Raw genomic sequence first — 22,700 nt, forward strand, 5'->3', positions numbered from 1 at the left:
CAGCGTCCAGGAGTCCCTGCGCGCCCAACCAGTCACACCTGGGCTGCTCTCCCCGCTGGCCACGCCCCCCGCCAACGGAGCCAAAAGCGGGACAATCACTCGCCTTCCTGGGACCCTCCACGGATTTGTAGAAGCCCTTTTGTGGACCCAGACGCCCTGGGAGAGGACCGTGTACCCCTGCACCTAAAGACTTTTCTAGCGCCTCGCCGGACCCGCTTCGCGGGTCCCGCAGCGCTTGCTGTATTGACTCTGGGAGCTGTTTGCGGGAGACCAGAGGAACGCGGGGCAGGTGAGCGAGCTAGCGGGGCTGCGAGCATTGAGGCAGGGACTCCAGCGTCCAGGAGTCCCAGCGCGCCCAACCAGTCACACCTGGGCTGCTCTCCCCGCTGGCCACGCCCCCCGCCAACGGAGCCAAAAGCGGGACAATCACTCGCCTTCCTGGGACCCTCCACGGAATTGTAGAAGCCCTTTTGTGGATCCAGACGCCCTGGGAGAGGACCGTGTACCCCTGCACCTAAAGACTTTTGTAGCGCCTCGCCGGACCCGCTTCGCGGGTCCCGCAGCGCTTGCTGTATTGACTCTGGGAGCTGTTTGCGGGAGACCAGAGGAACGCGGGGCAGGTGAGCGAGCTAGCGGGGCTGCGAGCATTGAGGCAGGGACTCCAGCGTCCAGGAGTCCCTGCGCGCCCAACCAGTCACACCTGGGCTGCTCTCCCCGCTGGCCACGCCCCCCGCCAACGGAGCCAAAAGCGGGACAATCACTCGCCTTCCTGGGACCCTCCACGGAATTGTAGAAGCCCTTTTGTGGATCCAGACGCCCTGGGAGAGGACCGTGTACCCCTGCACCTAAAGACTTTTGTAGCGCCTCGCCGGACCCGCTTCGCGGGTCCCGCAGCGCTTGCTGTATTGACTCTGGGAGCTGTTTGCGGGAGACCAGAGGAACGCGGGGCAGGTGAGTGAGCTAGCGGGGCTGCGAGCATTGAGGCAGGGACTCCAGCGTCCAGGAGTCCCTGCGCGCCCAACCAGTCACACCTGGGCTGCTCTCCCCGCTGGCCACACCCCCCTGTCCACCAGCAATCACTAGTTGTAACGGGGTATAAGTCTGATTACTGTTACCGCTCAGCGGGAGCGAGCGGGAGCGCGCCGGGTGAAGCCCGGGACAAGGGCGGGACCGTCTGTGGCCGTCAGTGGACTTCAGTGGATGGGCGGGCCACCCCTCTAACAACTTTACCAAAGGTGAGCACTTATTACGGATAATAAAATGGGTGACAGCGAGAACATTGATGTAGAAAATAAGATTGCTGACACTTCTGTCTCCCTTATTACTTCTTTCGAGTCAATGATAGACTCTGCCTTCAACGAAATAGTGGAGACCGAGAGAAAGTTCTCTATGGGTTCTTTTTCTACTAACAACAAAACGACTCTCACAAGTAGCTCTAGCGGCACTAATGGAAATGCACATATAAATCCAGAAATAATTGTGGTGAAATCATCACATCCCTTTGTTGACGTGCCCACTATTCTGGATGATGAAAACACTGTCATCTACACAGCACCAGTTTCTGCCTCCACAACATCAGAGGCAGCAACGCCTAATCCAACACTGACAGCGACATCCCCGGTATCCCCTCAGATAGAGAGTGTTTCTACAATTGTAACTGCCTCGCAGGATGATGTCATTAATGTGGACATCATTGACTCAAGTAGTAACAAGCCGGGCAGGGAGAAACGCAAAAGAGGCACATCTAAGCAAAGTGCGAATAAAAGGAAACAGCCTGTATTCCACAAAAACCAACCAACACCTCAAAGTCTGTGGAATAAAAATAAATCATCGGGGGTACAAATCGTCTTGACAGAGGATAAAGAGGATAAAGACTCCGCAGACTTGGATAGTATTTCTGATGTATCCATTACTAATCCATGTGGGAACTCTAAAACTACATGGACCCAAACTACAATAATGGGTGATAATTATAATCTATCCAGACAGAACGGAAATATGATAGAAACCATAGTTGATACTATTTTTAACCGGATTGAAAAACAAATGATCAGCCAGTTTAATAATGTTTTTAAAAGACTTGATAGATTGGATAACCTGGTTAAAACTGGTGAAACAAAAAGGAAAGGGTCAATCATCTTGGACCAAGTTAGAGCAGACCGCCTTTTGAAGGAATTGGAAACTGCAAACAATATATTGTCATCAAAAAAACAGGTTAACACCAGTACCGCGGGTGGGGCACTAAGCAATTCTGTTTCTGCCTCTCCTCTGACGGAACAATCATTAGTTAAACCCACATCCACTAAAAAGGGGCTAGCTATGAGTAAGGCTAATACATCCACGAAACCAACCCCTATACCTGCCCCTAGGAAAGCTGTCATTCCATCGACTTCCAACACCTCTGTTCCAAGCAACAATAGTGGCCCAACAGATCTAAGCGCAGCTCCAAAATCGACTGCGGCTAACAACAACGTGGGTATTGGCCCTCAAGGGTCTACTAAATCTTTCAAACACCAAGGACCAGCATTACATCTGCCACCGGATGCCTGTCCTTTTGTTCTGGTCCTAGCAGGTGTCCCGCCATTGAGGGAGGATCAGGGGGAATCGTGGGTACAATTGCGGAATAAGAGCATAGACTGGCTAACCAAACACAAAGGCGTTGGTTTTGACATCTCTAGAGAGATTATATCTGCACGTAGGGTATCGTGGGTCGGCCCTTTACTCAAGGACAAGGAAGGTGACTGCGTAGTCCTTAACTTCAATAATCCTGGGACAGTAAGAAACCTCCTAAACAGAAATTGTAACTACTCAACCATCCCAACTGTTGCAACTATGTTACCCTTGAGTTATTTCTACAGGCAACCGGCCACACAACCTCGCCCACCCCCTATGCAACTCTCAGTGCCATTAATGCATCCACAACCACCACCATTTATGCATTTTCAGCCACCATCTGTGCATTTTCGCCCACCACCTATGCAATTTCACCAACCTTATCTTCCATTACAAATGTACAATAGATATGCACCACTTTCGGATCTGGACATGCAAGACTGACCACCTTCGACTACCTTTGTCGACTCTTCTCCGGTATCCGAACTCCCGATTGTCCCAGAAAACTCGCCTCAAAGAACCCTGAACAAATCACTTCAGACCCTTGCTCATTTGCCTCTGGACTCAGTACTGTCTATTGTTAGCTGGAATATAGCAGGTTTAAATTCTAAACTGAAAATTTCAGAGTGGTTCAAGTGGGTTGACAATAATTGTGATATATTGTTGCTACAAGAAACATGGAGTACAACGTCACCAACAATTGAGGGCTTCTGCTGTCACAATCTTAAGGCTTTGCCGTCTCCCATGGGCCGACCTAGTGGGGGACTATCTATTTGGTCCAAGATAAAACATGGGGTGCATACTAAGTTGATCCCAACACCAGGTATCTGTTGTTTTATGGCTATCAAGTACATTAACAGATTGAAATTATGTATTATCAATTTTTATAATAATGATTTTGTTAGCCGCCCAAATGGCAATTTCACATTATTGTTTAATTTTATAGATGAAATTATGGGGGGACAAAAGCATGGATCTTTCGATGGTATTTGCATCGGAGGGGATTTTAATGCACACTTGTATCGCCATAGCCCAATATGTAAGAATGGGGTAGAATTAAAAGATTTTATAGCTTCCCATGACTTAGTTAATGCTATGGAATTTGCAGGTACAAGTATAAATAACGTAACAACCCCCACTTTCATAGGTCAGGGCTGTGCTTCTACGATTGATTATATTTTCACATGCCCTGAGTTAAGTGAAATAATCTTAAAAGCTGAAGTCGTCTGCTCCGCATATAGTGATCACTATCCGCTTAAAATTAACATACACAATCCCCAGACCTCAAGGGTTGCAGTGAAACCAGATGTAGGTCCTCTAAACCTAGCATTATCAACCAATAGATTGAGACTAGCATGGAAGGGAGCTGATAATAAAGGGATACTTTCGAGAGTAATCAAAAAATACCCTGAGACAGTTGAGACTTGCCTGTCGTATATAAGTCCCAGCAACGAGGTGGTCGGCGCTTTTGGTGATCTATGCAGGGCAATTAAAACTGAATCCTCTAAACCTGTCAGGCAGAACATCTCCCAGGGACCCCGTTGGTTTGATACTTCTTGCTCTAGGGCCAACAGGGATTTGAGGGCTGCACTTAATACCAGCCCGAGGGACCCTCAACTCGTGAGAGCATTAAGATCACAATATAAAAGGGTCTTACACATTAGATCTGAAGCCCTAGTAATCAATCACTGGGAATCACTTATGCGCACCGCCAAATTGAAGGACTCAATGGGCTTCTGGAAAGAAGTCAAGTCGTTAAGATCTTTTGGTTCTAACATCAACCAAATTAATAGTAATATAACTGGCGAGGCGTGGGTAGAGCATTTCTCTCAAATCTATGCTATATCAGCTACCCCTTCAGACACTGTCTCTCTATCCCTTAGTGATGAACCCTTGACCTTTTCATTACTTGAGGTCGAGGATGCCATCATTGATAGTGCTAGCAATAAAGCCCCAGGTCCTGATGGTCTTTCCATTGACCAAATAAAATCAGAAATCAACTTCTGGGCCCCTCTTTTATGCAACCTATTTAATAACCTAAATGACAGCTCAATTCCCGAATCCTGGTCGAACAGTGTCATTGTGCCCATATTCAAGAAAGGCGATAGGTCGGATCCCGCCTGTTATCGCCCGATTTCACTGATCGACAACACGTTAAAAGTTCTGGGAAGAGTAATCTTCAGACGGATAAGGGATTAGGCTGAAGATAACAATATTCTTCATTGTAGCCAATTGGGTTTTAGAAGTAAGGTGGGCACCACAGAACAATGCTTAAATCTAAACCTGATTATGGCTAAATATATTATTGTTAAAAAATCCCCTCTTTATTTAGGTTTTATGGACTTGAGTTCTGCGTTTGATTTTGTTAACCATTCTAGGTTGTGGTCACTTTTGCTCGATTATGGTTTAGACGATTCATTGGTGTATTTCCTTTCCTATTTACATAGGGATTTAAAAGCACGAGTACGAATCAACAATGATGGTGATTTGTCTGACGATATCCCTATTAGTAGAGGAGTTAGACAGGGCTGCGTACTCGCCCCACTGCTTTTTATTTTATATATCAACAGGTTAAGCAACACTTTGAGTGAGATTATTAAGGATGTTCCCATAATAAACGGCACCCCCATCACTACTCTTCTTTATTCGGATGACGCTGTATTGATGGGGCGTACACCGAATGCACTACGTACTTTAATCTCTGGTTTTGTTACCTTCATGTCCGACCTTGGTTTAAATACCAATTTAAAAAAATCTTTCATAATGAATTGCGGACCAAAGAAGTATAACATTGCATCCATTAAATCGGGTAATAACATTTTAAAATGCACCAGCACTTTTCCTTATTTAGGGTTGTTATTTTCCAATTCAGGCTCATGGCAGCAACATGCCGCCTTTGCAAGCAACAAAATTGGCAAGTCAATTAACTCGATCCTATCCCTTCGCCAACCGAAATTAGCTGATGTTGTTACCCCTCTTCTTACCATCTACCGTACCCAATGTCGACCAACCGGGACTTACGGTGCAGAAGTATGGGGATATTGTAACAGCTCGGCCCTTCAGGTGGCGGAAAATAGATTCTGTAGGAGGGTGTTAGGGGGAGTCCCTTGTGCTCCCACTCTGATCTGTCATAATGAATTGAGGCTGCCATATATTGTTGATTTCATAAAGTCAAGGCCTGCCCTATTTTGGATTAAAATCTGGTTAAACCCAGCAGCAACATTGACTAGTGACAGATCTCAACACATACCTTGGCTAAAAGCAGTCAAAACCAGTCTGCAACAGGTGGGACTAGGATTCTTATTAAGTTCCCCTGACTTAATAGTACCCGCTCACAAAAACAGTATTAAACGGGCACTTTTGGAGGTATATACTGAGGAAAGGATGAGATCTGAATCTAGTAAACCTGTGGTTATGAAATATTCACGCATTTGTGATCTAAATGCTGATAACCCTAATAATTTTATTAGATACTTGACATTGCCGATAGGTAGATGGAACCGGAGTCTTTTATTTAGGTTCCGGGAGGGAAGCTTAGTTTATTTGCTTAGCTTCCCTATTGGCTACAATAAAAACTTAGAAGAATTGGATTGTCCCTGTTCCTTAGGTGGACGACAAAATCTATTGCATTACTTCTTCTTTTGTGGCCACTACAAATTGTATACCTGTCAATATTTAAGACCAATCTTACGCAAATATAATCTACGTGAATCTATTCCTGCTCTGAAATTTCTGCAAATGCTGCATATGGATGATGTTATTTATTCTGTTAGCTGTTTCATAAAAGCCTGTGTGAAATCGAGGGCAACTATGGAACTTGGATAATGGATAATAGCACTATGCCGGTTTATGTACTCGAGTACCAGCTACTAAATAGTAATAATATTGAATGTTTGTATGAGATACTTCTATAGTGGGTAACTGTGGACATTGATGGATTAATATTCCTTAGTATTACGCACCATGCACTTTGTACATTATATTATGCACTTTAAGTCATCTTGCTGCTTAACCTAATTGGATCATTGTTTTTAATTTTGTAAGAATCGTTTTTAATGTTTCTAATGTACTTTCATTCTGTATGTACTTTTATGGATGTATTAAATCCGAATAAAGATCATTTGAATTTGAATTTGAATTGACACCCTGCTCCTCTCAAAATCACCAATGGACATGCAGCGTGTTCAAGAGGAATTTAGTCAGTTCTGTAAGAGGAGGAATCTGGTGGTTAACATCAAAAAGACAAAATCATACGGTCTTTAATGCGAGTCCCATCAACAGCCCACACCCTAGAATGGATGGTAGACCATTGGATAGGGTCCCCATCTTCGATTACCTAGGACTTTACTAAACAATAAAATGGGGTGGGGCTCACAAATCGATAATGCTAATTTAAAATTAACCCAGGTCTTCGGAGGGCTCTTAAAACTCTATAAAACCTCTGCCCCAAAGGCCATAAGCCCGCCAGTTGAAATTTTTAAAGTTCAAGCTAGGTGATCCACCTTGTATGGGGCAGAACTGTGGGGGCACTGTGCAGCGAATATCCTCACAACAACTGAAAATAGCTTTATGAGACAGTTGTGTGGGTACTTGGTGAGGGAGAGGATGAGCTGGGTATTGTCAGCGTAGGAGATTATGTTGAGGTTGTGATGGTGGGCCACTTGTGCGAGGGGGGCCTTGTAGACGTTGAACAGCGTTGGGCTGAGGGATGAGCCCTGGGGGATGCCGCAGATGATGTCGGTGGCTTCGGATCGGAAGGGTGGGAGGCGGACGCTCTGGGTTCTGCCGGAGAGGAAGGAGGTGGTCCAGTCTAGAGCCTTCTCTTGGATTCCGGCTACTAGGAGGCGTATCTTTAGAGTGCGAAGACAAATTTGCCAAGGCATCCATAATAGATTACATCTAAATAAACACCGAACTCTGGCATAAAGCAGTTAAGTTTTGTGTCCTCCCCCGGGTAGAAAGTGACCATAACCCTCTGGTTCTTTCATTAGAAGTACAACTAACAGAACTAGGGCAAGCTTTGGACCATAACCAACATGACAATTTAATAGTACTTCTGTGTTATCCCTCTGCTGGAAAAGGCAAGCCTTCTCACAGGCATTGGATCCTGTGAGGATGATAATATAGAGTTGGGATAAGTACACCAGGATTTGGTCGCAATCCCGGCGGCCTTCTTTTATAGTAACAAATTAACTAAGAGCAACCGCCCCAGAAAAAAAAATCTCTGGTACAATTCGGCAAGCAGGGACGCTAAAAGAGCGCTCCTGGCATGCCTTAAAAAGGGTGACAGTTCAAGTATAAGGGGAAGCAGGCTTCTTTAAAAAAAAGATTTTACAGGCTAAAACAGAATGAGAAATGGACAGATGGCAGGCAATAAAAAATGCTTTGGACCACAAAGATATAAGAGGCTTTTGGAATCTAGTCCATACTGGACGAAATGAGGTAAAGACTACCATTGAGCCCAATATCAGTGAGGATGACTGGCCTCTTTATTTTAAGTATTTGTATTCAAGCCCAAATGAAGGTCAAAGCACGAGCGCGATCATAGGCAATGCCCAAACCTTAGTTTTCTCTGGGGAACTCGCTGCCTTGTACCTTGGTCGAGGTGGTTGCTGCTATTGCGAAGGTACTACCAAACCAGACCCCTGGGTTAGATAGAATCCCGGGGACTTCTACAGAAGCGAACAGGTCCCATACCTTCAATTGCTCCTTAATGCAATCCTTAATGGGTTGCCGCCTCCCCATACATGGGCTGAGGCAGAGATCATCCCAATCTACAAAAAGGGGTCTCCCATTGACCCTGTAAATTATAGGCCAATTAGCCTCATCGATGTGTCCCAAAAACCTTATGCTAGAGTGTTATTGGGCAGACTTCATGAATGGATGGAGGAACATGATATTTTAACTCCACTGCAAGAAGGCTTCAGAAGGAAAATATCGACTATAGATCAGTTGTTCAGGTTACAACTGATCTATTGGAAGCATGTAGTCTTGGAGGGTGGAAGTTTGTACCTCAAGTTCGTGGATTTAAAATCTGCCTTTGATATGGTGGATCGGGATCAGTTGTGGGGCATTATGTTGGACATGCGGGCCCCACCGTATTTATGCCACCAGTTCAGACGCCTCCACGAGGGAACTTATGCAAGGGTGAGGTTTGGAACGGATGGGAAACTAACATCTCCCTTTCCCGTTATAAAGGGGGTGAGACAGGGTTGTGTGCTCGCGCCGACTCTTTTCTCCCTTTTCCTCAACGGGCTAATTGAAGACCTTCTTGCTGTTAAGGACATCGACCCCCCAAAACGGGAGAACCGTAAATTCCCTGCAATAATGTTTGCGGATGACACCCTGCTCCTCTCGAAATCACCAATGGACATGCAGCGTGTTCAAGAGGAATTTAGTCAGTTCTGTAAGAGGAGGAATCTGGTGGTTAACATCAAAAAGACAAAATCATATGGTCTTTAATGCGAGTCCCATCAACAGCCCACACCCTAGAATGGATGGTAGACCATTGGATAGGGTCCCCATCTTCGATTACCTAGGACTTACCCTAAACAATAAAATGGGGTGGGGCTCACAAATCGATAATGCTAATTTAAAATTAACCCAGGTCTTCGGAGGGCTCTTAAAACTCTATAAAACCTCTGCCCCAAAGGCCATAAGCCCGCCAGTTGAAATTTTTAAAGTTCAAGCTAGGGGATCCACCTTGTATGGGGCAGAACTGTGGGGGCACTTTGCATCGAATGTCCTCACAACAACTGAAAATAGCTTTATGAGACAGATCCTAAGTCTGCCCAAAAATACACCCCTAGTACCACTGAGAATGGATCTGGATATTTGCCCTATTGCGGATTTAATATCTTTGCGTCCACTGCTGTACTGGCGACGGCTGTGGAGCACGCCAGAACTGGCTCATTATAGGGATGAACTAAAAGTGGTATTGTCTACATTTGGGGCGGGTAGAATCCCCTGGCTGGCATTCATTAGGGATTCATTTAGAGCAATGGGTAGGGAAGACTTATGGACTGCACCCGAAGTAACATGTGCAGAAATATTAAAAGAAAACCCTAGCAAGTCCCATGAAGGAATATAACCTGACACGCATTTTACAGACGGTTAATCCTTCCAGTCTAACATATGCGTTTCTTGATATTAAGTGCCAGTATAAGTTTGAGCAAGTGATAGATACCATACAACCTATTTTATCTAAAAAGTTGTTCCTGCAATTCAGATATGGGACGCTCCCACTCAATGCCTGAATTAATAAGTGGGCGGGTAACATAGGCCGCCCCTGTCCTGGGTGTCTAGTGGAGGAAGAAACCGTGATTCACGTGGTCTTCTTCTGTCCGGCTTACGAGAGCCCCAGATCTAAGTGGGTGATCCAACTTTGCAGATACCTGGGCATTAGAAATTATATAGAATTCTTTAGGATTCTAAAAACAGACACTGACCCGGTTTTTGTTGTTGTGATCTCAATTTTTTTATTTTCAATGTGGTCTAAGTGAAGGCTTCTGCTTAAAAATTGCTATGAGAATTTATAAGATCTACCGCTTACCCATTTCTCTTTGTTTATGGAATGAGAAAGACTTATGGTTATTTGTGTAGGCACTTGCTGATCAATTGACTGAAATATACCGAATGGCTGCTAGCTGATGATGGGCTTAGATATATTTTTACATGAAATTTTGCTTGTTTTTTTTTAAACTTTATTTTTCAATTTTATGTCATTCATTGTAGAATCCCCCCCCCTCCCCTCCAATGCATCTTAAAAACATATGTATACAAATCGACTGACTCATTAATTTTTACTTAGTTTTAATATTTAGATGTTGAATTATATTTTTAAGAAGGTATAGAACATTTTATTTCCCTCAGTGATGCTTTTCAACTGGCCAAGTCCCCAAAATGCGAGCTCATATCTGTTTATGTACTATCTAATTTTTTACTTGACAATTGATTACTTCCTGATCTCTTTTTAAGTGGTTGTAAAAACTGTGTTCTGGTTTTTATGTCCTTTTATGGCTGCAATAGCCCAAATAAAGTTCTAATGAATGAATGAACATATAATACATGCTTATACAATCAAACCCCCTACCCCCCCACCAAACTTCCTAAAACCTTAATGTCTTGCTCTTTTGTATGGAAGAGATAGGATGTTGGCAGACATGATGAAAGAAGGAATCTGCACTGCCAAATTAAACTCACCAAAGAGCAGTTAGATATTTGTTGCAAAAAATGTTTTAGAATCTGTTTACAACATATTTTAAAAAAAAACGATATTGCCCAGTATGCGAAGAGGCACTCAGAGGTTCTTTCTTTCCTATTAATATCTGAAGCACACAAAAAATAAAGACGGTGCCATAAATATCTATATCTATCTATATCTATAACATAACATAACATAACATATTGATCGGTATTCATCTTGAAAACCAGTGCAGAAGAAGAAAAGGCTCTGTTTTGTCTCTGCTGTTTAAACTGAAGCTCTAATGATGGGCTTTGACCTGCCTTTCTGCATGGTTGCTGGCTCAGGCTGCAGGGACTATGACTCAGAACTCAAAAGCAATTTTAATCATTACAGTTGAGCAGCTACATCATTTCTTTATTTAAGGAGACTAGGGATCTCACAAGTAGATTATAAGGAAATTAGAGAAGGGCTTTTCTTACTAACACTTTTGTTTATTGGCATTTCAACGATTACATTAATACAGCACAATATTAACACTGAGTCAATATCCTGAGTTTACAGTTATTAGCCCATGCTGTGCAAACAGGAGAAAACGATCTCCCACAAGGGAAGGGCTTCAGCAATATGAGTTGTAGAGAAGTGTAGGAGGGGTGGGAGGAGGCAGGGAAGGGCCACCCATTGTGCCTATAGCGCCAGGGTCTGCACAGGTCTGCACACACTTGAAGTGCAGCTCATTTTTGCAGCCAGGACTTGACCCCACAGTTTGCAGAGTCAGCTGCAATCCCACTTTCCTACGGCTCCAGACACTGTGCACCCTTGTTCCTATCTGGGTCCTTTTCATTTTTGCAGGCAGCACTCGACCCTATAGATTGACTCTCCTCATAGTAAACTGCAGCCCCAGGGGATTTCCATTCATTAACCACTTCCCTCCAGAGTGGTGCAATAGGCCTGCAACAGATTCCCCCTGCTTCCTCCCCCTGCAGCGCCCTTTCCTCAGCCAGTGCCCAACATGTGACATCAGTCATCCATGGTTCCATGTTAGGTCCCCTTGGCCAAGTCATCGAATCTTTTCCCCGCCTTCTTGGGGACAGGCCTACAGATGAGGCCCAATAAATAAACTGCAGGTGTGTTAGCGAGTTATCCAGACAGGGTTTTAATAAGACACATAATTAACTCCCACCAGAACCCTGCAGCCCAATGCACCCCATGCAATTGTGTCAAATGTCAGCATCCAGTGTCGCGCAGTGAGGCTCCCCGCAGTAGATAGTCTGAATCCTATGAGGGGTAAGGTACATCTTATGAGTGTAATGAGATTTTATGTATGTAAGACGCATGCTGTAAGAGACTTTCTGTGGCTATGCAAGCAACCTCCCCTATTCTGTGTCTGTCATGTCCTGACCCAGGTCAGCCTCCCAACAAACCTGAAGGGCGTCCAAAGGTTTCTTAAATAGCCCATTTAGAGCCTTATAAAACCATGGCACTAGGCGAGTGTCCCTTTGCAGCATCAGGAGTAGCTGAATGGCCACAGGAGTGGGAAGTTCCGCTCCCGCATTTCCCCATAGGTTCCATAAGGCATGTGAGCGCTTTGTAGTTAACAAATTGTCCCACTGACAAGCCTGTCTGTTCCACCAGTTCTCTTAAAGGACATTTAAACATTCATCTGAAATCAGTCTCCCAGGGTCACCAGTCCTGCCTCCGTACAGGAGTCCATTTGCCCTTCAGAAAAAAAAAGTCAACGGGTCGCCATGAGGGAGGCCCACCAGCTGGAGTTCAGGGGCTTAAGGGATCACCATACCAGTATGTCGCTGCCCACATCGCCAGCAGACCAGGGCAGTGGACAAAAGGATACCTGGACAGGGAATCCAGAAAGTCGGGCGCAACAGCTTCGTCAGCAGATGTCCCTGGTTGGGTTCAGTGCCCAAATGTCTGAAGTTCAATAAGCCTACTCCATCGAGCCATTTCATGATCCGCGGGAGTATGACTGCAAGAATGTACAATTCATAGTCTTGTACTCCCATGCAGCCCTCAAGTAGGGGGTAGCGAAGGGTAGCTAATGAAACCCTCTGACGTCCACCAACCCAGATCGATACCCGCAGGAGTGTGTCAACCATCAAGCCTCCGAAACCAGGCCACTGGAATTATAACCGGACAATTAAAAAAAATTAAAGAAGCCTTGGGGCATGACAATTTTAGTGAGCTCAATACATGCCATAGTTAGTAGCTTGAGAGTGCGCCAAAATGAGACACAGGATTTCAGCGACCGAATGCCCCGCTCTAATTTCCCCTCTCAGAGATCCTCCAGTTTGTGGAAGGCCTAAATATTTAAACGTTCGTAGAACACAAAGTATGTCAGGTGGGCAAGAAGAAGGGCGGCCCAAATTGCGCCCACCAGAAATACACGTTTTACTCCAGTTTACCCAGAGACCCGAGCACCTTCCAAATTCTTCAAGGACCTGGGGAACATCACTCACCCTGTGTAGGAGGTAAATAAGCAGATCGTCTGAATATAATGAATTAATATGAAATGAACCTCTAGCATAATGCCTCACTCTATTCCCTCTGCTCAGAACCTTTCTGCCAGTGGCTCAACAGCCAGGGCCAATAAGAGGTGACAAGGGGCAACCCTGTCTAGTGCCCCTGAATATTTCATAGGTTCCCAAAATTGTCGCCCTGTTTTAACCGTATCCATTGGGTGGTTGTAGAGGAGTATGACCCATCTTGACCAATTTGCACCAAGTCCCATGAGATACACAGTGGTCTCAAAGAAGTCCCAATACACTGTGGCGAAGGCCTTCTCCAGGTCAGCAAACACAATCACTGTGGCAGGCTCAGGTAGCTGATCATGGGCATAGAGGACTGAATACATTCTATGGAGAGTTTGGTAGGTATTACAGGTTGGAATAAAACCTGTTTTAGTCTCCATGAATCAGGGTCGCCATATGGATTAACAACCAGGGCGCTAATTTACGGTGCATTTTGAAGTCAGAGTTCAGCAAAGCTAGGCGTTGGAAGTCCGAGGGCACTACATGCCACAGGGTAGATTTGGGCAAGGGCACCACCAATTCCTCCCTCCTCGTTACATGGACGATACCCATCTTGTAAGCCTCCACATACATTTCTGCCAAATTAGGCGCCAGTTCACAAGCAAACACCTTCATAACTCCACGGGGAGTCCTCCTGCACCAGGCATCTTACCTATTGCAATGGCTTTGATGGCATTTCTAACGTCTGTGTCTGACACTGGAGTGCCTAGTGGTTCTTTTTCCACCTGTGGGAGTGTCCGAAGAGGGAGTCCCTCCAAGAAGGAATCCAATGCTATTGGAGGGTCTAACTCCGGCGGCTGATACAGGGACACATAATAAGCCCTGAGTGCCTCATTAATATATTTTAGCAGGAAGATGACCGTTCCATCTGCCAACACTAGGTGAGTGATGGGGTGCCCCTACTCTCTGCGCATACCATCCAGGTGTCCCAACTTCCCCTCCTCTTTTTGTACCCATAAACATTTTTAAATCATGACACCAAAGTCATTCCAGAGCCACATTATACAGTGCCTGGAGACCCTCAATGGTGATAAGCAGTGCTTTACAAATCCAAATTGAATGAATGAATTAATTACACATTACCTGTATCTCCAGCAATCATGGAAGGGTTTACAGGCTATCACCCAGCTCATTACTCTGCACATGGAGATCAACCTCCAATTTCTGGAGTCCTCTCTCCAGGTCTCATCGAAGACCCACTGATTGCGCCAGGCACTGGCCCCTCACCACAACCTTAAAAGTCTCCCATTCTAGGCCACGACTCGATGGGTTAGGGGTGAAGTATTCAGTTATTCTGACTGTTAGAGAGTCTCTAGGATGGCATCCTCAAGGGAAGTTGGGCGTAGCCGCCATTATGATATAAGTTCGCAACTCTGATAAAACTGAGGTGTTGTTTTCCAACTTAAAACCTCCTCTTCCACCTCTACTATGGTGGCCATTGGAGTTGAATCCTCCTCCGGAACCGGTGGTTTCAGCCAGGAACCTTGGATTCTGGTTCAATAATGAGTTATCCTGCAAAGCGCAAATCAAGCAAGTCTCTGCGGCCTGTTTCGGTAAATTACACATGATTCGTAAAATTCTCCCTTTTCTTCCTCAGGAATCTCGCCGGACTATTGTTCATGTGCTGGTCACCTCACATCTGGACTATGCCAATTGTCTGTACACTGGGGCTCCTGCTTACCTGATTAGATGCCTTCAGACTGTTCAGAATGCGGCAGCCAGGTTGATTTTAACATTCCTTATCGCCTTACCTTACGCCTTCTCCTTACCTGAAGAAGCTTCACTGGCTGCCTGTGACCAAGCGCATTCAGTTTAAATCAATGGTGTTGGCTTTTAGAGCATTACAGGGCAAGGGCCCGGCTTACCTAAGAGCCCGACTTAAGCATACTCAGACCACCCGCTCCCTTAGATCTAATCATCTCCGCCTTTTGGTGACTCCCCGCTTCCGCCGTGCCAGAATGGACGGCAGAGCATTTACAGTGGTCACGGCCAATACCTGAACAGCCTGCCATTGTCTTTACGGATGACTGAATCCGAATCTATTTTTCTACGCAACTTGAAAACTTGGCTCTTCTCTAATCCTTAGTCTCACAATTTGTTTTCTTTCTACTGCCTGTCCTAGCGCCAGGACACCCCCGTTGGGGGTAGCTGTGAGCTTTACAAGCTTCTAATAATAATAATAAGTTGGCATTGGACCACTGGTTGGTCATAGAATCCATGCTGCTTATGTTCCATGTTATCAGTTTGTTTTTGTTGAGTGCATTAGTCATAGGGATAGCCACATGGCAATTTAGCAAAGGACCCTTCTCCAATCAGGTCCAAGCCTCGTCTGGCTTCTGATATAAGTGGGAGTGACTATCCAGCATAATTTTAACACCTTGACTGCTAAGGCAATTCCCGCTGGGTGCTGAGCTTATATGAATACCATTGTTTCATGACGAGCTCAGCTCGTCATAAGTACACGACCAGTGTACTGCATGACGAGCTGAGCTCGACATGAGCAGAAAAGGGGTTACATTTAGTAGGGAATATAGGAGAGTACTGAATACCCTCATCACAGTGTCTCCGCTTCACTTCTAAGACGGAAGCTTGTTTGGACTGCACCACCACCGTAAAGTCTGGGAAAAATTTGACCTAACCATTCCCCACCGAGAAAGGGCCCGCTTCCCCTGCCCGCTGCAACAGCACATCTTTGTAGTGGAATACCTTAGTAATTATAGGGTGCACAGACAAAATATTGAATCCAAAATATCGACTGGACATAATATCGACTTTTAAATATAGACTGGACAAAATATCGACTGGACAGAATATCGACTACAAAAATATCGTTTTTAAAGTAAGTGAAGTAATATCGACTGTGTAAAATAAAGATAGCAAAAATATCGAATTTTTAATAATATATAATATTTTATAGTGTATTTTTATGTAATAATATGTGTGAAAAGTGTGTATTAATGTTATAAATAATTTTATTAAAATAATTTTGTTTTAATAATAAATGCGTAATGTAATTCTGTAGCGGGTTGTGGGTTTATAGGAGAATAGGGTGGGAAGTAATTTAATTATAATTAATTAAATATGTAAATTAATTAATTGATATTAATGTAAAATTAATTGTAAATTAATTTATATGTGTTAATTAATTTAATAGTAATTGCAAATTAATTAATAATAATTGATTAATTGGTAAATATGTAAAATTTACTAATTTAATGCAGTAGCGGGTTGTGGGATTATAGGGGAATAGGGTGGGAAGTAATTTAATTAATAATAATGAAATATGTTAATATATTTATTGATAGTAATTAGTAAATAATTGATAATAAATTTATATGTGTTAATTAATTAAATAGTAATTGTTAATAATTTTATATTAATTGATTAATTAGTTAATATGTGATTTTTACACATTTAATTATTACAACTACGCTTTCCAACGCTTTCCTTACTGTTGCACCCACTGGAGTGGGAATAGTAATTTTAACCCCTACGCTATCCAACACTTTCCCTACTGTTGCACCCACTGGAGTGGGAATAGTAATTTTAACCCCAATGCTATCCAACGCTTTCCCTACTGTTGCACCCACTGGAGTTGGAATAGTAATTTTAACCCCTACGCTATCCAACACTTTCCCTACTGTTGCACCCACTGGAGTGGGAATAATAATTTTAACCCCTATGCTATCCAACACTTTCCCTACTGTTGCACACACTGGAGTTGGAATAGTAATTTTAACCCCTACGCTATCCAACGCTTTCCCTACTGTTGCACCCACTGGAGTGGGAATAGTAATTTTAACCCCTACGCTATCCAACACTTTCCCTACTGTTGCACCCACTGGAGTGGGAATAGTAATTTTAACCCCTACGCTATCCAACGCTTTCACTACTGTTGCACCCACTGGAGTTGGAATAGTAATTTTAACCCCTACGCTATCCAACGCTTTCCCTACTGTTGCACCCACTGGAGTGGGAATAGTAATTTTAACCCCTACGCTATCCAACACTTTCCCTACTGTTGCACCCACTGGAGTGGGAATATTAATTTTAACTCCTACGCTATCCAACGCTTTCACTACTGTTGCACCCACTGGAGTTGGAATAGTAATTTTAACCCCTACGCTATCCAATGCTTTCCCTACGCTTGCACTCTTTGGAGTGGGAATAGTATTTTTTACACTTCTGGTATCGTACGGTAATATAATAGTATCTTATTTAATTATAGTATGTTACTATATATATATGCTTTAACAAATAAGATTGTAAAAAATTATTTTTATTAATTTCATTTATTATTTAATTAATATAAGTTAATTTAAGTATTTTTAAGTATATTTTAGTAATTAAATTTTAATATTAATGTAATTTAACACTGTTTTTAATAAAATCGATATTTTTTACAACTATATTATTTTAAACGATATTTTGTACTCAATATTTTTGTACTTACCTGTGTGTAGATACAAACTCGATATTTTGACTGTCGATATTTTGTCCACGATATTTTTGCAAGTCGATATTTTGTCCCTCGATATTATTTCAGTGATCCAATTATAGGCCGGGCGGGCGTTCCAGGGCTGGTAGTTGGGCTGGTACTCAGTGCGCTCTTTCCAAGGTGAAAAAGGGTGTGAGCTGGGTTCGGGGGCCACCATTGACTTCAACCAAGGCTACCATGTCAGACCCTTCAGGTCCCTCTGGAAGATCTATTATTCTCACATTGTTCTGCCTACTGCGCCACGTACACAGTCTCTCTCGTCATTGGGTCCTGCTCAGGATCACACCAGCCTAACTTTTTCTCTAGAGCCACCTGGGACCACCTGATTGGCGATTGCCGAATCATCACTGACCACATACCTCTAGCCCAGCTTCCATCTTCATGCCCATGTCAGCAGGATGATCACCGAATCTCATAGAGGCGCCCAGGGCCACCCAATTGCAGAGGTGCCCTTCGAGGTATTCCTGGTGACTTGGATGACACCCATCTTTTACAGGATTATTTTCGAGCCGATGTGGAGCCTCAAGATTTTGTGGCTGCCATCTTGGCACGTCTCAATGGTTTCCTGAAATTAGAGACAGGCTTTTATACAGGGATTGAAGTCTCCAAAATTTTAAATAAATGATGTATTTGTTAAATTATCATTATTTCAAAGTAACCATTCAATTGGCTCAAAATCGAAAGGCATTGCCAATTTAAATGGTAATCATGCCATCAACCTAGCAAGGATGAGAAGCTAAGCTAGCCTCATTGGGATTCAAAACTATGGTTAAGGAATTCCAGTTACACACATATGATACGAGCATTCCCGCAACAGTGAGCTATCAGTGAGTGACAGACACATGAACTGAGCCAACATGATGATCTGTTGCTTTATTACTGCTGAAATGGCAATGCAAGGATTTGTGGACTACCTTTGAATGTGAATCTTGCTCTTATTCGAGACTGCTGATAGGCCGATGTTGGACAGGCCAAAAAAGACTTATTGAACAAAAAAGGTATGTAATCTGGAGCTGCCTATAAAATAGGAACTGGTTTAATAAATATGAGGGCACAGACAGAACGTAAGTACTCCTGGTGCTGGGACCATCTAATAAACCTTTTCTCAGCCGTCTTCAAATGCTTAGAATCTAGGTTTTATCTCTATGATCCAAATGCATTAGGAACTGGTAGTAAAAGGCTCATTTAAATTTGTGACCAGTATTTTTGCGACTAGTGTGGTATTTGCAAACCGACTCATGTACTAATAGGTTTGTTGCAATTACCAATTTCTAATGGTTTGCCATTCGACTTACCTCATGAATATAATTGAATAGGTCGCAAAATGCCACCCACTAGGAATCGCAGCCATCACCGGCACGATGGCCTGCTGTGATCAGCAGAAGATCTAGAAAGTTTTGAGTAGGGAGCTACCCTTTCTGACAGGAAAAGGATTGGGTCAACAATCATACACAATACAGAGCTCCTTCTCCTGAATATAGTAAATCATGAGTAAAGTACATCCCTAGGGGGACGTTCTCATTGAAAAACAAGGGATTTGCAGTATTGTACGGGTTACCAAATTTACAACTAAAACAATCTGTTGGACCCATAAGTACTATAGAAACCTTATGCAGACGGACAAAAGTTTATGTAAAATGTCATTCATTTATTTTATAAAGGTTAAAAATTCATAGTAACACAGGGCATGTTGTATGAAACAACAAGAAATACACTTTCAATTATTGCAAAAATATACACTCAAATGTTTAAAAAGAGTAATGAGATTAAAAAATGCTATTATAGCACTATCTACATCAACATATTAAAACAACACATTTATTGGTCAAACAATGATAAAGGAACAAACTGTCGATGCGGCGTTTCGGTGCCCTTTGTTTTATTCTTGCACCTTCTTCAGGACTCGTTCCCTGTATTGTCACATCTACAAAGATCACAGTACATTTCATTAGGTCCCATTCCATTATAACATCAAATGCACTTAGATTGCTACATCTATTTGGTATTTCCCTAAGATTTGGTAACCCTCACACATTACAATCCAAAGTTCATTTATATTGTTCTAATGCATCTCTAGTTTGCTGCATATTTTCTTAAGGATTTATATCAAGGACATGTATCTGTGATCTTTGTAGATGTGACAATACAGGGAACGAGTCCTGAAGAAGGTGCAAGAATAAAACAAAGGGCACCGAAACGCCACGTCGACAGTTTGTTCCTTTATCATTGTTTGACCAATAAATGTGTTGTTTTAATATGTTGATGTAGATAGTGCTTTAATAGCATTTTTTAATTTCATTACTCTTTTTAAACATTTGAGTGTATATTTTTGCAAAAATTGAAAGTGTATTTCTTGTTGTTTCATATAACATGCCCTGTGTTACTATGAATTTTTAACCTTTATAAAATAAATGAATGACATTTTACATAAACTTTTGTCCGTCTGCATAAGGTTTCTATAGTACTTGTGGGTCCAACAGATTGTTTTAGTTGTAAATTTGGTAACCCGTACAATACTGCAAATCCCTTGTTTTTCAATGAGAACGTCCCCCTAGGGATGTACTTTACTCATGATTTACTATATTCAGGAGAAGGAGCTCTGTATTGTGTGTGATCAGCAGAAGACCATGTTTTGATTGCTTTTAAATACGGCAATTTTATTTTTGAAATGCAACCGATTTTACCTAAATGCATTTGAAAAAAAATAAAAAAAGTATGTTTCATTTTTTAAGAGTAGGCAGTGGTCCATGAGTCTACTGCCAACTTTGAAACATGTTTGAGTCAACATTCACAAAGGAGACAAAGTGTCTTGAGGAGCCTTCGTGAATAGCTTACCACCTCCGTTGGTGAGGTGGTAATAGATGAATATTTTACAACCGGAATTCAGTCGCAAATCATTAATAAATACCAATCTGATTTGGTATTTGGAAAGGACGGCATAGACACCCCCTTCCAAATGCAGAATTGGTATTTGGACGCAAGCCTAAATTGTGATTCTGTAACGTGTTACCAAATCATCACAATTACGTTTTAAACGTAAGAAAAAGCCTTTTTGCAGTCGCAAATGGCCCGATTCTGCCAACCAGTCACTTTGCAACCAAAAAATGCTTCATGAACCTAGTCCTAAATCTTAACAAATCCTTTTGTGATTCAGTGACGCACCACATGTGCTGCAAGGTGGTTACATGTGCTTACTACACTGTTGCACCCCATGAAAAATAAGATGGCATCTGAATGATTCTTCAAAAATAAATGAAGCTGCATTGTAAAGTTCTGAACAGAAGTTCTGAAAGGCCAAATGGTAACAAAGAAGCTCTTTAACTGAACTGTGACACCAGCCTGCTGACATCAGAAAGCTTACAATTCTTTAAGCAATTTATGGCGCATAACAAAAAAAGCTGTTTCACAAAAGGCTTTTGGTGGGCAACAGGCAAAAAACAACTAGAGATGGGCAATCCAGTGAATTCATAGCGAGAGCATACCCAGAACCTAGCCACGGGCCTAGATGGGTTCTAATCACTAGCCGAGCCATTGAAATATAAATGATACACAAATTTCAGTTAAAATATGACGTATCCTCTATAAAAATAGGTTACGGTCCTGAAAACAAGTATGGTGCGGTTGCATCTGACGACCGCAACACTGCGGGACCGTCCTCAGTATTACAACTGCCATGGTCGGACCACCACGAGACCGCTTGCACCGCTGGGATCAAGGATCTCTCCTGGCCAGTGGTCTTTCACTGGCAGGAATAGTCTGGCAGTGCTGTAGCCGCACAGCTGAGCATATTCAGAGTTGCCACAAACCTGCCATGAGAAAAGTGGTGGAATGGCATCAAAGCTGCCCTAACAGGGCCCCCGGCTGGATTTGGGCCTAGGGGTGCATAGGGGGTACAGTAGTGCCCACCTGGATTTGCAGCCCCCTCCTGTATGGCGTGCCATATAAGCCACATTGTGAAGGAAGATGCAGTCAGAACTCTGGCTATGAGGTTATGCATTGCAAGGTCCTTGAATCCTCAGAATCGTACAATGCTTAAATGGGTTCCACCTCCGACAGCCCCAAGGTCTGAGTCAAACAACAGACACTTTGGAGTGATCAGACGAGGGAAGGATGGGAACAGCAGGGAGGGAGACCTGTAACGAGAACAAGGCACTTTGAGACAAAAACATACACCACTAAATACAGAGACAAGACCACTCTACATACGATCATAAGGTATCTTAAATTTCACATGAGATTGTTATACCTGTAAAGAAAAATAACACAGTGATGCCTTGCATTCAGAAGTCCATAGAAGAGCAGCCACTAGTAACCTATGGGCGTAATAGGATATATTAGTATAATGCACATAGGTCACTAAATACTGAATTCATGACATATTGCCAAGTTCAAGTTCAAGTTCGGGCATTTATATAGCGCGCTACTCACCCAGAGGGTCTCAAGGCGCTTGGGGAAGGGGTTCATTATTTGTCAAATAGCCAGGTTTTAAGTTCTTTTCTGAAGGAGATGTGGTTTTGAGTTAGTCGGAGGTGAGTGGGGAGTGAGTTCCAGGTCTTGGAAGCCAGGAAGGAGAAGGATCTGCCACCCATGGTGGATTTTCGGATGCGCTGGACTGCGGCGAGGGCTTGATTGGACGATCTTAGTTGGCGGGTGGGTTTGTAGAAGGACAGTCGAGTGTTGAGGCATTCGGGTCCTAGATTGTAGAGGGCCTCTTGTGCGTGGGTGAGAAGACGGAACGTAATTCTTTTGTTGACGGGAAGCCAGTGGAGGTCTTTTAGGTGTCCGATGATGTGATCTTGGCGAGGGATGTCCAATATGAGTCTGGTTGATGCGTTTTGGATGCGTTGAAGTTTTTTCTGTA

The 22,700-nt window shown here is 43.2% G+C and overlaps 1 protein-coding gene across 1 annotated transcript in view; it reads left to right on the forward strand.

The window, feature by feature from the left end:
• Positions 1–1,260: 1,260 nt before the first annotated feature.
• Positions 1,261–22,700, forward strand: part of LOC147703053 (actin-binding LIM protein 3-like) — a 181,107-nt gene continuing 159,667 nt past the window's right edge. Inside the window, exon 1 of the mRNA XM_086929469.1 lies at positions 1,261–1,891. Coding sequence (XP_086785595.1) covers positions 1,261–1,891 — 631 coding nt within the window. The remainder of the gene's footprint in view (positions 1,892–22,700) is intronic.

Source organism: Lissotriton vulgaris, chromosome 7 (genome assembly GCF_964263255.1).
Source record: "Lissotriton vulgaris chromosome 7, aLisVul1.2, whole genome shotgun sequence".
Classification (NCBI taxonomy): Eukaryota; Metazoa; Chordata; class Amphibia; order Caudata; family Salamandridae; genus Lissotriton; species Lissotriton vulgaris.